The following is a 21,250-nucleotide window of genomic DNA, read 5'->3' on the forward strand; positions in this document are numbered from 1 at the left end:
TTAAAGGTAGAAGTGCGGTCCGTAGCTTTCTAGTATTGTGGGCCCCCAAGACAAATTTAATTGAATACCCTGGTGTAGACTCTGTATTTTTTGTTTATTCCAGGACAAATATATGTTTTTTTCCTTCTTTATTATGCATTTTCGGCAGGTGGGACTTATGCTCTGCAGCGACTTATACTCCAAAAAATACGGTTGTTTCAAAACACTTCTCACATGATTGACATGTTTTCATTTCATCTTAGCTGTAAATAAAAAAAATAGAAAACTGGTCCTTTGTTCTAAATTGCCTTTCAAATGTCTATTCTTGGTGTTGGCTTTTATCAAATAAATTTCCCCAAAAAATGTGACTTATACTCCAGTGCGACTTATATATGTTTTTTTCCTTCTTTATTATGCATTTTCGGCAGGTGCGACTTATACTCCGAAAAATACGGTTGTTTCAAAACACTTCTCACATGATTGACATGTTTTCATTTCATCTTACCTGTAAATAAAAAAAAAATAAACTGGTCCTTTAATTTAAATTGCCTTTCAAATGTCTATTCTTTGAGTTGGGTTTTATCAAATAAATTTCTCCAAAAAATTCGACTTATACTCCAGTGCGACTTATATGTTTTTTCCTTCTTAATCATGCATTTTTGGCAGGTGCGACTTATACTCCAAAAAATACGGTTGTTTCAAAACACTTCTCACATGATTGACATTTTTTGCCTTTCAAATGTCTATTCTTGGTGTTGGGTTTTATCAAATAAATTTCCCCCAAAAATGAGACTCATACTCCAGTGCAACTTATGTTTTTTCCCTTCTTTATTATGCATTTTCTACAGCTGTGACTTATACTCCGGAGCGACTTATACTCTGAAAAATACGGTAGTTTCAAAACACTTCTCACATGATTGACATGTTTTCATTCCATCTTAGCAGTAAATTAAAAAAAAAAAAAATGGTCCTTTATTTTAAATTGCCTTTTAAATTTCTATTCTTGGTGTTGGATTTAATCAAATAAATTTCCCCCAAAAATGCGACGTATATACTGTATCTTTTTTTTCCTTCTTTATTATGCATTTTCGGCAAGTGCGACTTATACTCTGAAAAATACAGTAATATCTAAACACTTCTCACATGACTGACATGTTTTCATTTCATCTTAGCTGTAAATAAAAAAAAAATAAACTGGTCCTTTAATTTAAATTGCCTTTCAAATGTCTATTCTTGGAGTTGGGTTTTATCAAATAAATTTCCCCAAAAAATGCGATTTATACTCCAGTGCGACTTATATGTTTTTTCCCTTCTTTATTATGCATTTTCGACAGGTGCGACTTATACTCCGGAGCGACTTATACTCTGAAAAATACGGTAGTTTCAAAACACTTCTCACATGATTGACATGTTTTCATTCCATCTTAGCTGTAAATAAAAATAAAAAAAACTGGTCCCTTATTTTAAATTGCCTTTCAAATTTCTATTCTTGGTGTTGGGTTTTATCAAATAAATTTCCCCCAAAAATGAGACTCATACTCCAGTGCAACGTATGTTTTTTCCCTTCTTTATTATGCATTTTCTACAGCTGTGACTTATACTCCGGAGCGACTTATACTCTGAAAAATACGGTAGTTTCAAAACACTTCTCACATGATTGACATGTTTTCATTTCATCATAGCTGTAAATAAAAATAAAAAAAAACTGGTCCTTTATTTTAAATTGCCTTTCAAATTTCTATTCTTGGTGTTGGGTTTTATCAAATAAATTTCCCTAAAAAATGCGATTTACACTCCAGTGCGACTCATATATGTTTTTTTCCTTTATTATGCATTTTCGACAGGTACGACTTATACTCCGGTGCGACGTATATATGTTTTTTTCCTTCTTTATTATGCATTTTCGGCAAGTGCAACTTATACTCCGGAGCGACTTAAACTCAGAAAAATACGGTTGTTTCAAAACACTTCTCACATGATTGACATGTTTTAATTTCATCTTAACTGTAAATTAAAAAAACTAGTCCGTTATACTGCCTTACATAGAAGATTACAGTATATAAAAAAGATAAAACCCACATTAACCTTGAAAACATAGTCAAGTGTTTTGTTAGGATTTAGCCGAGAAAATGTAAATCTGCAATTAGTTGATTAAAGTGGATGATTAATGCACATCACAGATTGAGGCCAGAAGCTGCCTCGCATCATCCATGACTTGCCGTTTCTAAAGGGGAGGGAAACTGATTTGTTGTTTTTTTTCCTCTCCTTGGTCCGCGCTGATGATGCTGATGACGCTAGTCAGACGAGGCGTGAGCACAGCTGGTGGCGCTCAGCCTCCGCTGAGCCCTAGCCCTGCTTCTGCTTCTTGAGGTAACGAGCACGCTGGGACAGGCCCATTCCCATCACGTGTCTGCTGAGGATGTTGGCAGGGAGCAGAACAGTACTCACCCAGCCCTGCAGAGGGGAAATTACACGGTCAGCTGGTGGCATTTGCAAAATAACAGATTAGTATTCATTTGGCGTTTGTAACCTACAAGAGGAACGACAGAAGCAAAAGGTGTTTGTTTTTTTTTCTGTCAGGAAACCTGGCTTATTATCGGGCGTTACCAACGCAGGCCCTTTGTAAACGCTTAAATTGCACTTGCAGATCAACTGAATTAAGATTGGATGCTCACTACCATAACGGCACCGGTGTAAACAAAATAATGCATATAGGTAAATAGTGCGGGCAGCATGGGGGAACAGGGGTTAGTGCACGTGCCTCACAATACAAAGGTCCTGAGTAGTCCTGGGTTCAAGCCTGCGCTCGGGATCTTTCCGTGTGGAGTTTGCATGTTCTCCCCGTGACTGCGTGGAAATACGGTAATTAACTTTTAAATACATTCTATTTTATATGTTAAGCACACACTTTTTGGTGGTAAGATGAGTGTAAAACGTGAACAACTTAAATAAAAACAATTAAAAAGAAAAAAATTGTGTTTCATGTTTTATATAGCTATTGCTCGACATCCATTGCTTTCGGTCCCCTAGAGGGGGGGGGGTTGCCCACATTTGAGGTCCTCTCCAAGGTTTCTCATAGTCAGCATTGTCACCTGCGTCCCACTGGGTGTGAATTCTCCCTGCCCACTGGGTGTGAGTTTTCCTTGCCCTTTTGTGGGTTCTTCCGAGGATGTTGTAGTCGTAATGGTTTGTACAGTCCTTTGAGACATTTGTGATTTGGGGCTATATAAATAAATATTGATTGAGTGATTGATTTACATTATGTGGTTTATTTGTCACTAATTGATATCCTGATTTTTTTTTTTTAAACTATAATTAATGTTGAGTTTTGGTGGTACAATAAATATTATCAAATCAATTAATAATTGTGCAATTAATCACCATTACACACAGATAGACAGACAACATTCACACTCACATTCACACACTAGGGCCAATTTAGTGTTGCCAATCAACCTATCCCCAGGTGCATGTCTTTGGAAGTGGGAGGAAGCCGGAGTACCCGGAGGGAACCCACGCATTCATGGGGAGAACATGCAAACTCCACACAGAAAGATCCCGAGCCTGGATTTGAACCCAGGACTGCAGGACCTTCGTATTGTGAGGCAGACGCACTAACCCCTCTGCCACCGTGAAGCCCAACAAACAAGATAATCAAGATAATTATTTTTGCCGTAATCGTCCAGCTCTAACCTCGACTTAAGAGTGCCCCAATTTAGAAGTGTTTTGCGATAGGAGCTGTCTCTTAAATAATTGATATGCTTTAAACTGCAAGCAAAAATCTGAGTTACAAACATCCCGTCCTTACTTGAAGTAGCAAATGTCACAGTAAATCACCCAAAACAACTGGTCTTAGTCACAAGCATCAGCTTTTAGCGAGAGATCGACCTAACTTTGTTCTTCTCAGCGTGGGAAAGAAGGAGAAAGTGAGTGTGAAGGACAGTGTTGAGGAAAAGAAGTGGATGATGTTATATATAAGACATATTAAAGTCACTACACTGAGTTACGTAGTTTTATTAAAGAGGAACATTATCACCAGACCTATGTAAGCGTCAATATATACCTTGATGTTGCAGAAAAAAGACCATATATTTTTTTAACCGATTTCCGAACTCTAAATGGGAGATCTTTGGCGAATTAAACGCCAAATTAACCTAGGTAGTCAACGCCATTTTCTCCACCACATTACACGCAGCAAGTCAAATCAGCTCTGTCATTTTCCGTTTTTTCGACTATTTTCCGGTACCTTGGAGACATTATGCCTCGTCGGTGAGTTGTCGGGTGTAACAACACGATGAGGGACGGATTCAAGTTAAGTTTACGTGGAGTGTGCATCGATTAGCACGGCATGCTAATCGATGCTAACATGCTATTTAGGCTAGCTGTATGTACATATTGCAGTATTATGCCTCATTTGTAGCTATATTTACATCCAGCCTTTCTTTCCACCCACATTTGATGCCAAACAAACACTTACCAATCGACAGATTTAAGTTGCTCCAGTGTTAAGAGACGCGAAAGTCCCTTGTTTGTTTTTTACGATGCCACGACAGAGATTGCACAGAGATGGCAAGAATGTTTGGATATCCTGCGACACTCAATGCAGATGCATTTCCAACGATAAAGTCAACGAAATCACAAAGGTAAGTTTTGTTGATGTTGTTGACTTATGTGCTAATCAGACATATTTGGTCGCGGCATGACTGCCAGCTAATCGATGCTAACATGCTATTTAGGCTAGCTGTATGTACATTTGAAACTATATTTACATCCAACGTTTCCTTCCACCCACATTTAATGCAAAACAAACACTTACCAATCGACAGATTTAAGTTGCTCCAGTGTCAATGTGAAAGTCCTGATCGTTTGGTCCGCACATTTTACCGACGATGCCAAGGCAGACATGCATGGCCGAACAGCGTCAATAGCTATTCGCTCAATAGCTTCAGTTTCTTCTTCAATTTCGTTTTCGCTATCTGCCTCCATACTCCAACCATCCGTTTCAATACATGCGTAATCTGTTGAATCGCTTAAGCCGCTGAAATCAGAGTCTGAATCCGAGCTAATGTCGCTATATCTTGCTGTGCTATACGCCATTTGTTTGTATTGGCATCGCTATGTGACGTCACAGGAAAATGGACGGTGGCTTTGCAAATAGCGAAAATCAAGCACTTTAAAGCTTTTTTTTAGGGATATTCCGGGACGGGTAAAATTTTGAAAAAAACTTCAAAAAATAAAATAAGCCACTGGGAACTGATTTTTATTGGTTTTAACCCTTCTGAAATTGTGATAATGTTCCCCTTTAATACGTATTCCAACCGTGCGCTGTCTCATTCAGAATGCCTGCGTGATCGGGTTTACACAGCTGTTTTTTACACCTAATCGCAATGATTTAATAAATTTCATGCCAAATTGAAGAGGGAAGTTTGCCAAACATTTAAAAGCACCTGCTATAAAGCCATGTTTTTTTAGGTAATCCCCAATAAGACGCACACACACACAGACTCGCACAAAAAATACGCACGTAATGATGCTTTTTTTTTTGCCAAACAACAAAGCGTTAATTGTGACAATCATTTGTACAGAAAAGCGTAGGATTTAAATTATTAGGAAATGATTAGAGACACAGCTTTTGCTAACAGACTGAACAACACTTAACTGCTATTAACAACCTCTCCACACGACCAGTGTTCTGGAAATTACTTTTAAAAAGTAACTATAGTTAACATTTATTGAATTAATAACAGAATTAGTCATTAATAAATGTAATCATTTTTTTAGGGATGTTTGTGTTGTTTACTTGAGACCCATCGTATCGAATCCCGATTAGTATTCGAATCGCGATTCATATTCTTATATTCTTATATCTTACGTTGTGCGATTCAAAATCGATTCTCTTTTGTTTTTTTTAATCGTTTTTTGTTAGTTTTTTTCATCAATCCAACAAAACAATTCACAGCAATACCATAACAATGCAATCCAATTCCAAAACCAAACCTGACCCAGCAACACTCAGAACTGCAATAAACAGAGCAATTGAGAGGAGACACAAACACAACACAGAACAAACCAAAAGTAGTGAAACAAAAATGAATATTATCAACAACAGTATCAATATTAGTTATAATTTCCGCATAGCAGTGATTAAAAATCCTTCATTGACATTATCATTAGACATTTATAAAAATTTTAAAAAAAGAACAATACATACTTCCACTTGCATCGCATCTCATAAGCTTGACAACACACTGTGTCCAATGTTTTCACAAAGATAAAATAGGTCATATTTTTGGTTCGTTTAATAGTTAAAACAAATTTACATTATTGCAATCAGTTGATAAAACATTGTCCTTTACAAATATAAAAGTTTTTTTTTTTAAATCTACTACTCTGCGTGCATGTCAGCAGACTGGGGTAGATCCTGCTGAAATCCTATGTATTGAATGAATACACAATCCTTTTGAATCGGAAAAATATCGTTTTTGAATTGAGAATCGCGTTGAATCGAAAAAAAAAAACAATTTGTAATGGAGTCGCGACCCCAAGAATCGATATTGAATCGAATTGTGGGACACCCAAAGATTCACAGCCCTAGCAGGTATGTTTAACCAAAATTATTCCGTATATTAGGTGCACCAGGTTATGAGGCGCACTGTCGAGTTTTGCGGTAAAAAAAAAAGGATTTCTAGTGCGCCTTATAGTCCGGAAAATACGCGCGACCCCAAGAATCGATATTGAATCGAATCGTGGACACCCAAAGATTCGCAGCCCTAGCAGATATGCTCAACCAAAATTATTCCGTACATTAGGCGCACCAGATTATGAGGTGCACTGTCGAGTTTTGCGGTAAAAAAAGGATTTCAAGTGCGCCTTATAGTCCGGAAACCACGGTACATGCCAATTCAACATTCAACTTTTAGCTTGACATTTCAATCAGCAACTGATTAATAAAAAGTGAAACGTTTTCAGGGGTCCATTGGTGATGTTACATTTGAAAAACATTCCACGTACCATGATGGCATGAGGCAGGTAGCCATTGGTTTGGGTCTGGAGGCCCACGGTGTTGAGCTCTGCGGCGACGTAGCGCTCTGGACTTGGCTTGTCCAACGTGGCCCTTCGGATCTTACTCAGTTTCGTTGCAACAAAAAATGGCAGAACACTCTGGAGAAAGATGCGGGGGATACAAGTCCAGTCAGTAGTGGACACACTTAGTGAGAATGAACGTCATACCCTTAATGATGTAAATGAACTGTTGATTATAAACATAATGATTTTTTTCAAAGATTTTTAAAAAGACGTTTGAATTTTCTCTAATTCATACAATTATACATGCAAGTTCAAATATAGACATACATGACAACAGTCTTCTGGCAAGTTTTTTGGCCGCTCTTCCTGACCGTTCATTTAATTTGGTTGTAAAATATTCTGCTGGGTTGAGGTCAGGGCTTTGTGAAAGGCATTTCAGAAGCTTCATTTTAGCCATTTTTCGATTTACAACACCGGTTTTGATGTGTGTTCAGGATCGTGTTTTAAGAGCCAATTGTGTCCAAATTGTTAGCATTGCATTATTGTTAAAAACTATTGTTTGAACAACAAATCAAAATTGGTTCAAACTTCTCCGGAGCCAAAATGCTCAACAGTTATCATGCCAGCCCATTATGTATTTATTAAACTCTACGGGGTGGTATAACTCTGTTGGTAGAGTGGCCGTGCCAGCAATTTGAGGGTTCCAGGTTCGATCCCCGCTTCTGCCATCCTAGTCACTGCGATTGTGTCATTGGGCAAGACACTTTACCCACCTGCTCCCAGTGCCACCCACACAGGTTTAAATGTAACTTAGACAATGGGTTTCACTATGTAAAGCGCTTTGAGTCATTAGAGAAAAAGCGCTATATAAAAATAATTCACTTCACTACGGCCCTGTTAACACTACATGGCCATTTTTGCCCTCGTGACACAAATCTGTTTTGTTGCCAAGTCTCAACGCTCCAAAGTGCTTCAAATCTGATTTTTTCCGCATCATATTCAGGTCCCATCAGGAAATAGTTCAAATCCAATTGGAATCTGGTCTTTTCAAATGTGACTTCATTCTAAAACGCAATGCAACCCGTATTGTGACTTTTTCGTCATCTTTAGGCAAGTTACGTCAGTTGTGTGCGTCGGGAAAGGCCAGCATAAATGGTTATTTCATCACAAGACTTGGTTTCGGTGAGCAATGTTTATTTAGGACGACCAAAATATTAGCATGTTAGCATTTTAACTAATTTCATAGCTATAAAACTCAGTCATTGTTACATAGTGCTACTTTACAGACATTTAAACAATTTTAATAGCTATTAAACTAAAATTCATGGATATTGTTATTAGCGCTGTCTTGCATGAATGATAAGTATTGGAATATTAACATTTAAAGTCATTTAATAATTATAAAACTAAACTGTTACTTATTTTCATGCTTACATGCTAAGTGTTAACATGTTAACCAATTATGTAACTATGAAACAAAGTCATGGATATTATTACTTGACGCATTCTAACATACACTTTTTAGCTTTTAAACTCATTTTGTAGCTATAAAACTAAAAGTCAGGGATATCATTGTTAGAACTATCTTGCATCAATTATAATCATTTGCGTGTTAACGTTTAAACAAATTTTATAGCTATAAAACTAAGTCATAAATATTATTTAGTGTTATAGTGCTACATGATAAGTGTTAACATGTTAGCCTATTTTGTGGCTATAAAACTAAAAGTAATATATTGTTACTATGAGCTATCGCGCACACACTTTTTAGTACTTAAACATATTTTACAGCTATAAAACTAAAATTAATGGATATTGTTATTAGCGCTAAGTATTTTCATTTTAACTATTTTAGCTATTAAACTAAAAATGATGGATATTTTTAGTGTTATCGTGCTTCCATGCTAAGTGTTAATTTGGTAGCTATAAAACTAAAAGTCATGGATATTGTTACTTGCCGCCATCTCGCATACACTTTATAGCATTTGAAGTAATTTTTAGCTATAAAACTAAAAGTCATGGAGATTGTGACTTAAATCTGTTCTGTATACATACTAAGTGTTAGCATGTTAGCTAATTTTGTGCCGATAAAACTAAAAGTCATGGATCGTGTTTGTAGTATTTTAGCCAATTTTAAAGCTATAAAACTAAAAATAGTAAATATTGTTACAGTAATTTTGACTTTTGATGGAAAAGTACTTAGTTTCCAAATGTATTTACTCAATCCAAGTATTGAAAAAGGAGAGATTTGTTTAATATAAGTATTACATGGCTCAAAGGAATTGTTCTGAATTGTAAATGTATTTCAAAATTCAACATCCCGCGGGATGGAGCAGATTCCATTGAAATTCGTCAAATGAAGTAAAATTCAAAATTTGTACAACACAAATTAAAACTTGTAGGGCAGGGGTCGGGAACCTTTTTGGCTGAGAGAGCCATACAAGCCAAATATTTTAAAAAGTATTTCCGTGAGAGCCATATAATATTTTTTTTTAAGACTGAACACAACTAAATGCGTGCATTTTTAAGTAAAACCAACATTTTTAGAGTATAATAAGTCTCTTATTCTTTTTATTAACACTGTTATTCTGAAGCCAACCAAATATACATAAAATACTTCTTACCGTTAATGTGACTTCTTAAACAGGTGCAGTAGAAACCAGATGGATTGATTAAAATGCATGAGAATGTTTTATATTTTGAACGTTATTTTTGACACTATGACTACCAGCGGAATTATTTATTACTTATCGTGTTAAGCAATGTCTGCTAAGATTTATCTGAGAGCCAGGTGCAGTCATCAAAAGAGCCACATCTGGCTCTAGAGCCATAGGTTCCCTACCCCTGTTGTAGGGTGAAACAACTTCTGACTGTATTGTTTAGTTTTTATTAACACATTACTAATCTTATGTCCTGCAATGGGCTTCTCCTTTGGCTTGTCTAGAGCAGGTGTGTCTACCTGGATGATGATCCCCTTGCTCTTGTATTCAGCTTGCAGTCCTCGAGAGAAGAAGTCCACAAACGCCTGAAGAATACATGAGAAAAAACAAAAACATGACAGAACATAATTTAGCATATTTTTTCAATATATTCCTACAATTGTTGAAGAATGACAAGTAGGGGTGCACAAAAAAATGTATTCATATCAAAATGACGATTGTTATTCATCCAGATTTTAAACGATTTGTTACTAAGATTTTTAGGCCATCCCAATGCAAACAAAAGGCACTTTTTTTCTTACAATTTGCGTTTTACCTGCTTCATGGCTTATCTGTGTACATTTATCCAAAGTTTTCTTTTTAGTAGTTACTCATCATTGTATTTGACTTCAAGCACAGACCAGGAGGGGAAACTATAAATCATGAAGCATTTAAAATAATGCCAATAAAACTTTTTATTGTATTCTTACATAATCCTTGATTATTGTAGACTATATTTAAAATGGAAAATTGTTCTTTGAGGGCAACAAAAAAAGTAGGGCTGCGAATCTTTGGGTGTCCCACGATTTGATTCAATATTGATTCTTGGGGTCACGATTAGATTCAAAATCGATTTTTTTTTTTTTTTTCAATTTAACACAATTCTCGATTCGAAAACGATTTTTTCCCGATTTAAATGATTCTCTATTCATTCAATACATAGGATTTCAGCAGGATCTACCCCAGTCTGCTGACATGCAAGCAGAGTAGTAGATTTTTGTAAAAAGCTTTTATAATTGTAAAGGACAATGTTTTATCAACTGATTGCAATAATGTAAATTGGTTTTAACTATTAAACGAACCAAAAATATGACTTATTTTATCTTTGTGAAAACATTGGACACAGTGTGTTGTCAAGCTTATGAGATGCGATGCAAGTGTAAGCCACTGTGACACTTTTGTTCTTTTTTTTTTATTTTTATAAATGTCTAATGATAATGTCAATGAGGGATTTTTAATCACTGCCATGCTGGAATTATAACTAATATTGATACTGTTGTTGATAATATTCATTTTTGTTTCACTACTTTTGGTTTATTCTGCGTCGTGTTTGTGTCTTCTCTCAATTGCTCTGTTTATTGCAGTTCTGAGTGTTGCTGGGTCAGGTTTGGTTTTGGAATTGGATTGCATTGTTATTGTATTGCTGTGCATTTTGTTGGATTGATAAAAAATTAAATAAATAAAATTAAAAAAAAATCGATTTTTAAAAAATGAGAATCGATTCTGAATCGCATAACGTGAGAATCGCGATTAAAATTTGAATCGATTTTTTCCCACACCCCTAAAAAAAACAACCCATCCATCAATCCATCTTCTTCCGCTTATCAGAGGTCGGGTCGCGGGGGCAATAGCCTAAGCAGGGAAACCCAGACTTCCCTTTCCCCAGCCACTTCGTCTAGCTCTTCCCGGGGGATCCCGAGGCGTTCCCAGGCCAGACGGGAGACATAGTCTTCCCAACGTGTCCTGGGTCTTCCCTGTGGCCTCCTACCGATTGGACGTGCCCTAAACACCTCCCTAGGGAGGCGTTCGGATGGCATCCTGACCAGATGCCCGAACCACCTCATCCGGCTCCTCTCGATACCTTTTAATTTTTAACCATCTAAAATGTTTATTTGAGTGCAATAGGAAACATATGTTTAATGTATTTTGAGATTTTCTTTTGAAATAACGTTTTTTGTAGTTCCCTTTACTTTGAAAAATATCGAAATACATTTTGGTACATGTACTAAAATATTGGTATCGGGACAACTCTAGTGTGAGACTCCAGTCCATTGGGAAGCCAACAGAGTCTTATTCCATGTAGACAAGGTTCTTGTTGAATTTTTTCCACATACTGTGTTGGTATGCAGAAAATAACTAAATTACATAGAGATGGTAGTACTTTGCAGAGATAGTATTGCGTTCTTAATAAAGAGTTCCTGTGTTGCCGAAAGCTGATGTTCCTGCGTTATTGAAACAAGCAATAAACATAACACAAACTAATTGTCTTGCACAAAAGTGTGTTATTTCACCGCAAGGACTTGTCAGTGACATCACTACTGATGTCTGGTGGAGCCAAACCTGCTCAGCATGCAGCTGGTGAATGACAACAATACACTTGGTGGAATTTAGGGTTAAGACTCCATCTATCAACATCATGCATCAATGCAGCAAATTTTGATATCGGTGGTTACTATAAAGAGTAAAAGAAAAAAAAAAACAATTCCAGGATGCAATATAAGTGTTCGTGTGAAACAGGGAGCCCCTGTAGACAAGGTTTATAATAGGTATATGTCGATTACACATTTTGTTGGACGAAATACTGTACGACAAACTGTTGCTGATAAGCAGAATTATTGTCAGCATTATTTTAAGACTAATTTAAGTATGAATAGTAATATGTAATCATAATTGTATAATAATACAAAGGCAAATAACCCTTTCAAACTCAATAAATGTATTTCTCATAGGAATATTCTACAATTGTAATTGGAAAGTTATCTGAAATAAATAAAATATCTCTGTCAGCATGGTGGCACAGGGGTTAATGCATTTGCCACACAATACGAAGGTCCTGAGTAGTTCTGAGTTCAATCCCGGGCTCGGGATCTTTCTGTGTGGAGCTTGCATGTTCTACCCGTGACTGCGTGAGTTCCCTCCGGCTTCCTCCCACCGCCAAAAAAAACATGCACCTGGGGATAGGTTGATTGGCAACACTAAATTGGCCCTAGTGTGTGATTGTAGCTGAGATAAGCTCCAGAACCCTCCGCGACCCCAAAAGGGACAAGCGGTAGAAAATGAATGGATGGATGGATCTCTGTCAGCTAAAATAACGGGGAACTACACTTTTTTGGAATGTTGCCTAATATTCACAATCCCTATGTTAGGCAAGAAAACATAGGCCTTTCTTTTTATTTGCATTTTAATTCGTAATAGACGACAACTACGAGGTGGCTAACAATGCAACTAATGGGAGTACTCTATTGCACTCATAAAGCCTTCTAAAAACATTGAAAATAGTTTTTCTTTTTTTGATGAAATAACAGAAGAATTGTTACAACGTGTAAATGGAATAAAACAAACATGTTTACTTGACTCACTTCTTCGGAAACTTATCAACGAGCTCTTTGTATAATTAGGTCCATCACCGCTAAATGTTATAAACGTATCACTTGCAGCCATGAAATTCTAAGTTAATTATTATTTGCAAAAAAAAATAAAGTTTATGAGTTTGAACATCAAATATCTTGTTTTTGTAGCATATTCAACTGAATATGGGTTGAAAATTATTTGCAAATCATTGTATTCCGTTTATATTTACATCTAACACAATTTCCCAACACATATGGAAACGGGGTTTGTACATGTACGATCAACATTTGGATTTGAAGGCAATCTTTTCACCTTGGATGCAGAATAGACCGTAAGCAGAGGAACAGGATACATTCCACTGGCAGAAGAGATGTTGAGGATGGCGCCCTTCCTCCTAAAAATAACAACAGGCAACTCAACGTTAGCTCATGTTGTTTCATCTTTAACCACCTAAAACAAACAATACATGAAGCCTACACAGGGTGAGGGACTTTTGGACCAAAGGGAGTCAAAACTCACCTTTCAGCCATTTGAGGCAGAACAAGGCGTGTCATCTGGGAACAAACAAACACATTAAAATGAGTAGGCTCTGGACATATTTGTGTCCATTTGCAATTGTGTGTGGGCCGAGTGCAGAGAGAAAGAGAAAAAATCCTAGCTGAGAGCAGTTTGAAGATTCACTGAATGACATGCAGTACATTTGGAGAGAACATATTGAGAGTGGGCAGATTGTTGCTCAGGGAACAACCAAACATGGAGTAGAGGAACAGGAAGTGACTTGGTGCTTTGAGTGTTTGTTTGTGTTTACTATTAAGTCCATCCATCAAACCATCTTCTTCCGCTTATCCGAGGTTGGGTCGCGGGGGCAGCAGCCTAAGCAGGTAAGCCAAACTTCCCTCTCCACAGCCACTTGTCCAGCTCCCCTCTCCCCAGCCACTTGTCCAGCTCCTCCCGGGGGATCCCGAGGCGTTCCCAGGCCAGCCGGGAGACATAGTCTTCCCAACGTGTCCTGGGTCTTCCCCGTGGCTTCCTACCGGTCGGACGTGCCCTAAACACCTCCCTAGGGAGGCGTTCGGGTAGCAACCTGACCAGATGCCCGAACCACCTCATCTTGCTCCTCTCGATGTGGAGGAGCAGCGGCTCTACTTTGAGTTCCTCCCAGATGACAGAGCTTCTCACACTATCTCTAAGGGAGAGCCCCGCCACACGGCGGAGGAAACTCATTTCGGCCGCTTGTAACCGTGATCTTGTCCTTTCGGTCATGACCCAAAGCTCATGACCATAGGTGAGGATGGGAACATAGGTCGACTGGTAAATTGAGAGCTTTGCCTTCCGGCTCAGCTCCTTCTTCACGACAACGGATCGGTACAACGTCCGCATTACTGAAGACGCGGCACCGATCCGCCTGTCGATCTCACGATCCACTCTTCCCCCACTCAAGAACAAGACTCCTAGATACTTGAACTCCTCCACTTGGGGCAGGGTCTCCTCCCCAACCCGGAGATGGCACTCCACCCTTTTCCGGGAGAGAACCATGGACTCGGACTTGGAGGTGCTGATTCTCATTCCGGTCGCTTCACACTCGGCTGCGAACCGATCCAGTGAGAGCTGAAGATCCCGGTCAGATGAAGCCATCAGGACCACATCATCTGCAAAAAGCAGAGACCTAATCCCGCGGCCACCAAACCGGAACCCCTCAACGCCTTGACTGCGCATAGAAATTCTGTCCAAAAGAGTTATGAACAGAATCGGTGACAAAGGGCAGCCTTGGCGGAGTCCAACCCTCACTGGAAACGTGTCAGACTTACTGCCGGCAATGCGGACCAAGCTCTGACAATGATCGTACAGGGAGCGGACTGCCACAATAAGAGAGTCTGATACCCTATACTCTCTGAGCACTTCCCACAGACTATTAAGTCTGATTTACTTAATGCATACACAGTCAGTTATTACAAAAATAAAAATCTTTGCATATACTAGCCAAATCGAACAGAGGAGAGGGAAGCAGAGAAGAATCTAGGGCCTTGGATTTTACAAACAATAAATCCAATCCAAACAGAAATAATTGATTTATGGAATTCATTTTATTATTGCCGACTGATAATTATCAACCAATAATGGCAATTATCACATCGGTGGTTCCGGAAGGAAATAAATCAAGCGATAAAAGGAGACGGTAATAATAAAGGCTGGGTTTGTGTTCATCGTTTGTCTCTTTGTTTTGGTTTATTCCGCAGCCTTGCTTCTTCTACCCTACGGTTGCAAATTGGTTATGTCATCACGCTGCATGCGAGGCCTGTTATTTACAAAGAAAAGTATCATGGCGCAGTAGTAACCAGTGTGGGGTTTCTTTTACATGTCAGAAGAAGACATTTGACTCGTAGTTAGCAAAACGTGTTCTGCGGAGACGAGCATCAACACATTTAGTCTAATAGATCACCTTATTAAATCACTAACGTGAAGATTTATGTAAGTAGTACGAAGGTGCATGTGCTGTCAAGCCGAGACCTAATGCTAATAGCGGCGACCGCAGATAAAGTAATGCCAAAAGACAGATGTGGAAGTGTTTGATAAGAGGCAGCTGTTTGAAACACAATATATTGGGATAAAGGAATTGGACAACAAAATGAGTAATTATTTATGTGTAAGTTCACGGTTCATCTAGAGGCGCAAGAAAATTATCAGTTAATTCTTGTGATTTCTAAGTGGAAAAAAATGCACTTTATCATCGTAAACCTGAATTCTTTATGTTCAACAATTGAATGTTACCTTTCCAAAGGCAACAATCAATCACCGATTACACTATTATTTTAATACTGTCAGAGAAAAGTATAATTTCATTTTTGTCAATCAACAAGAGATATAACGGTGTTGTTGTGAACAAAAATGCAGAATCTCATTGGCCTCATTTATATACTGTATCTTGTTTCGAATTTTATGAAACCATATTCACAATGTTTTGAGTTGCTTGTCCGCAATTAAATAATTGAAAAGTTGACAAGAAATTCCTACATTTGTTTGTTTTACGCAATGACTAATTCTTTGCATGGGTCAGAATTACAGTATGACGTGTATTTGTACTGTATTTATAGTTGAGTTTAAAAAAAAACAACATTTGAAATTATCCTAGATTTGTATATATTTTTTGTTACAGTGTATACAATTTGGGCAAGTGTGAGCTGAATAAATAAATATGTATATACATATACACACATATACACTTACGTCATACACATATACACGCACATTATATATATATATATATATATATATATATATATATATATATATATATATACATACATATACATATAGTATACACATACATACACACACACACACACACACACACACACTCACACACACACACACACACGTTATTTTGTTATGGATTGTAAAGGTCTGTAAATGATCAGTACCTGTTCAAATTTCCATTATCGTGTATCACTATTTTATTTAATAGGGAGTAATACAAAAATAGGAACATGACTGCCACTGGTTATTGCTAATAAAAGTAGGTGGCTAGATTTACAACAGTTTTAAAGCATCTGCGATCTATTTTCGATCAACAGTCAGTTGCTCTTTTTTAATTAACGACTTCTAAGATTTCCACAAAACTTAGAGGTCGGAAGTATCTAGAAAATGTTGGTGTTGCGCTGGTTTAAAGTTTGGACTGGGGTATTTATTTTCATTCTTGTCATAAGCATTAACAAAATTAATTATAATTTCAAAATAAAGGCACAATACACATTGTTGACATCTCAGTGTCAGTAAGTAGGCTGTGACAAAAAAAATCTGACACATTAAATATTTGTGTTAACAGTTAAGCATTGAGTTAGTTCCATTTGTTTCGGTTTACTCACCTGACATACTGACGTTATGTTGACATTCACCAAAGTGTCAATGAACTAAAACAAGGACAAAAACATGTCATTAAATGTAAATACATGTACATTCTTGTCAATATGTTGATTTGAACTCATGCTCACCACACAATTTTACATTGGAAACAGAAAGCTATTATTCTGTAAGAGTGTAATGGTAAGATGAATACCGCGTCTATGAATGTCATCATTTATCCAGGTCATTGTAATCTCAAGGCATTCAATTGATCGTAACTGGACTGTTTGGTTTGTCTTAGAAAACATTTTGTCGCTTATCCAAGTATGCTTCATCAGTTCATGCTTATTGACTTACATTGGTCAGATCTCGTCCCAGACTGAAATTGGTCAAATCTAGTCTAACGGCTGGTGCCAAAACCCCAAATATTTATACTCCAAAATAAGGAGGATATATGTATTAAGAAAAACAACTGTTTGATGCAAACGAGCAATCCTACTGTTAAATTTCCCCTCATTAGCATTGAGGTATTGTGTGGCAGAACGATCGCTGTGGATCGTCCATCACCAGTCCGAAATAGTTGGAATCCCCGACATGGGCATTCCATTCTGTTGTAAACAAATGGCACAAATTGTACTCTGGTCATCTTTTGTGACCAGAATGTGTCTAACTCCTGTTATTTGTTGGAGGCTAAACTGCAGGGTCTTTAAGGAATGGTTGAAAGGACAGTGTTGTATGTGGGAGATAGGGTGGTGTCACAGACCACCTACTCTGTTCAGGGATGAATTTTCAACCTAGACATAGATTGCTTCCCTCAGTCCTCTTTCGTACCTCTTTCCGACCTCCCTATCGATAATCTGTACTTTTTTTTTCCTCAAAGGAGTGCCGGCACAATTCCCCCAGAGGTGCAGGTAGGAATAGGTGGTCTGAAGAGTTTTCCTGTCTATGCTGTGCCATGTGTCGGCTTAGTAGCTGTTTTGTTTCCCCAATATATGTATCAGTGCATTCATCATTACACTGGATAGCATACACCAGATTGTTTTTATGGATGTGGGTTGTCTGGTCTTTAGGACGCACTAGTCTCGGTCTCAGGGAGTTGCCTGGTTTAAAGTGTACTGGGATGTTGTGTTGGTTAAAAAATTCTACTGAGTTTCTCAGATAGACCTGATACATATTTTTGAATCGGTCACATTTTTCCTCTTCATCCACTCTGTTCTTGTTATTTCTGAAACTGGATGCCCCATTCACAAACGACCACCTAGAGTAACCACAGGTTTTGAGGGCTTCCTTTAAATGCCTATGCGCTTTCTCTTTGGATTGTGTGCTTGTAGAAACATTATCAGCTCTGTGTTGTAGGGTTCTGAGAACGCCCAGTTGGTGTTCCTGTGGGTGATGTTAGTCAAAAAGTAGATATTGATCGGTGTGTGTGGGTTTTCGGTAAACCCCGACATGGAGGCCCCTGCTTTCTCCAATGTGGACATCACATTTCAAAAAAGGCAACTTACTGTCTTCGACATCTTCACGTGTGAACTTGATGTTTTTGTCCAATGAGTTAATTTGCTCGGTGAAGGCTTACACTTCATGGTTTCATCCACATATCTGTACCAATGACTTGGTGCTAGGGCTGGGCGATATGGGCGAAAAAATATATCTCTATATATTTTTGCTTAAACTCGATATTGGATACATATCTCGATATATTTTTCGGTAAAAGTATACATATAAAGATACAAATTTTTGAGCGATATTCAGTGAAATTGAAGTGAATGACTATTGTACTGTAAACAGTCTGTGACACTTTTATTAACTCAGTTAGTCAAGATGGGTATTAACAGCACAAAATATAAACTGTAAGTAATATAGAATTACATGGCATAAATAAAATACAAAATTATTATTTCTACTTAAAATAAATAACAGCTGTGCAAATACAAAAAGTATCAAACTCATTAAAAAAAAATACAGTTACAGGCAGGCACTTTGTGATTTCCCTTCCTGGTTCAATGACCTGCCCTATTTTGCCTCTGATTGGCCTGTTTCTAACCAATCATGACTCATCATAGTAAAAAAAATAACCAATCATGGATGTTCTTATAGTGCAAGCATGTCTTGGAAGGAAGAAAGGAGGGGTTTAGTAGCCCATGGAGGGGGAGCAGGGAGAACAAGAAACACAACAAATAAGCGCTGTTTGGTCATTTTACTGTGAAATAAATTATATCGATAGTACAATAACTTCTTAATTCATATCTTGTTTAAATATATATATCGATATATCTTACAAACTCGATATATCGCCCAGCCCTCCTTGGTGCTGTTCCCTGAAAAAAGCTTAGAGCTTTCTTTTCCATGTCCTCCATGTAAAGGTTTGCTACTATTGGGGTTACAAGTGATCCTATGGCACAACCATGTTTTTGTTGGTAAAACATTCCCATGAATTGTAAGTATGTAGCATTAAGGCAAAAAAATGTTCTGGGTTTAGTGTGGCTCTATCCTGTTAGGTGTGATTACCTAGTAGATGTTGCCTCACGCAAGGGTTTGTTTGATGTATTTCGGTATCAAAATCATCACAATAATACTGTGACGTGTGACATTATAACTTGGTCAGTGTAGTCTTGTGCTGGCACTTTTAAATTGACCTGCCTGGAAGTAAACTACATCCCCCAAAATTCCCTGTGTGGCGCAAGTGTGCGAGGTCTGTTCGGGAGGTCGTAAAGGAAGGAATGTTTTTTCTGACTTTTCCTGAGGTTTCACTTGAAGTCTATCCATCTATAACTTTTTAAGTAATGTTGCTAACAGACAGACAAAAACAAACCCTGACGAAAACAACTTCTTTGGTCTACATACTGCAAGGCAATGTTGCTGCCTTTGTCTGGAGTGTTACCCACATTTGTTTTTTAAACATTTAATCAAATTGTGGTTTTAATGGATTTGTTATCAATGTTTTAAGTTTTGAATACTCCAGGCGGCAGCACGGACAAAAAAAAAAGTTTGGTGACACTGTACTGAACACAAGTAATCCGAGAAGCTACTTCAACCACCACCCGCAAAATATATTTGATGCAAAGGAGGCCAAGCAATAATTTGTGAGGTATTTACATTATTAAATGTTAAATTGTCAGTTAACTTAACTGAGAATTGGCATTTTCCAAAGTGATTAAAGATGTCCACAGGGTATCTGCTGGTTTCAGCAAGTCAAATTTAAGACTTTTTTGGGACCTTTTTAATGCCACCTTGAATGAAATTTAAGACCGAAAAAATAATAAAAAAATCTATAAATATTAGCGATGGTTGGGGATCCCACTGTATTACAACCTCAATGACAATCAGTCAAGTTTACTTTTTGTATGTCTATTGATAAACAAACTGATAAGCACCACTCTGCCAAACAGCTTATCAAAAATCTTGAGAGATCCAAAAACTTTGACATCCAAAACAAACAAACCAACACCAACGCCAGTCAAAACATAATAACCAAGGTGAGGGTAAAAATAAATTACATTAGGTCAATAATAGTGCAAAACAGTATTATAACATCAACAACAAAACACTGAACACACACTCAAATGAGCTTCAGTTGAGCTTCAGCTGGCTGTTCTCATTCACGAGTTCTGCCTCTATTTTTTTCAGCTCACTTATTTTTTCTTTGTATCTCTTGAAGAGACACAAAGAAAAAAATGAGTGAGCTGAAATCACTCACTTTTACTCAAAGAGGTGCCGTAACTTTGACTCAAAGATGTGCCCCGAAAAAAAAACAAAAAAAAACTGGTCGGACAATTTAAGACCATTGAGTACTGAATTTAAGACCATTTTAGGAAATTCTGATAAATGTAATACTTTTTAAGGCCTTAATTTTAGATACATGAATGTATTTAAAATTATCCACTACAGAGGACACTGTTTCTCTGAAGTTAAAAGTTCAAAGACACTAACGTGAACATTATATTGTTTCACATTTGTTACAGTGGATGTTTATATTGTTAGTTTAAAGACACTTAACTGAAAGTATAGTATGAGTATGTGTGTGTGTGTGTGTATACACATATTATATATATTTATATATATACATATATATATATATAATAACTTGTTTATAGTAATAACATGATAAGAATATTTGAGCATTACGTTTGTGTTGAATTATAACACGTGATTTAACATAACATTCTCGCCAATTCATTTTATGCAAAAACATTTTTAAGACTTTTTTTGGACATCTGCCACAATAATATCGTACCGTGGGCTTAATACCATGATATCATACTGTGACATTATCATCCCTATTCTGTGTGCTACCAAAAAGCGTCTGCCATGTGATGAAGATGCCTTTATAACTATATCTATTATATGTGCAGTGA

At 37.3% G+C, this 21,250-nt stretch overlaps 1 protein-coding gene across 1 annotated transcript in view; it reads right to left on the minus strand.

Moving 5' to 3' along the window:
* Nucleotides 1–789: 789 nt before the first annotated feature.
* hsd17b12b (hydroxysteroid (17-beta) dehydrogenase 12b) overlaps nt 790–21,250 on the minus strand; it is a 43,014-nt gene continuing 22,553 nt past the window's right edge. The window contains exons 6-11 of the mRNA XM_061887664.1: nt 16,919–16,963; nt 13,575–13,609; nt 13,368–13,449; nt 9,965–10,030; nt 6,991–7,140; nt 790–2,433 (exon numbers count right to left, since the gene is read on the minus strand). Of these exons, the coding sequence (XP_061743648.1) occupies nt 2,326–2,433; nt 6,991–7,140; nt 9,965–10,030; nt 13,368–13,449; nt 13,575–13,609; nt 16,919–16,963 (486 nt within the window). The 3' untranslated portion in view covers nt 790–2,325. The remainder of the gene's footprint in view (nt 2,434–6,990; nt 7,141–9,964; nt 10,031–13,367; nt 13,450–13,574; nt 13,610–16,918; nt 16,964–21,250) is intronic.

This window comes from Nerophis ophidion, linkage group LG25, assembly GCF_033978795.1.
Source record: "Nerophis ophidion isolate RoL-2023_Sa linkage group LG25, RoL_Noph_v1.0, whole genome shotgun sequence".
Lineage (NCBI taxonomy): Eukaryota > Metazoa > Chordata > Actinopteri > Syngnathiformes > Syngnathidae > Nerophis > Nerophis ophidion.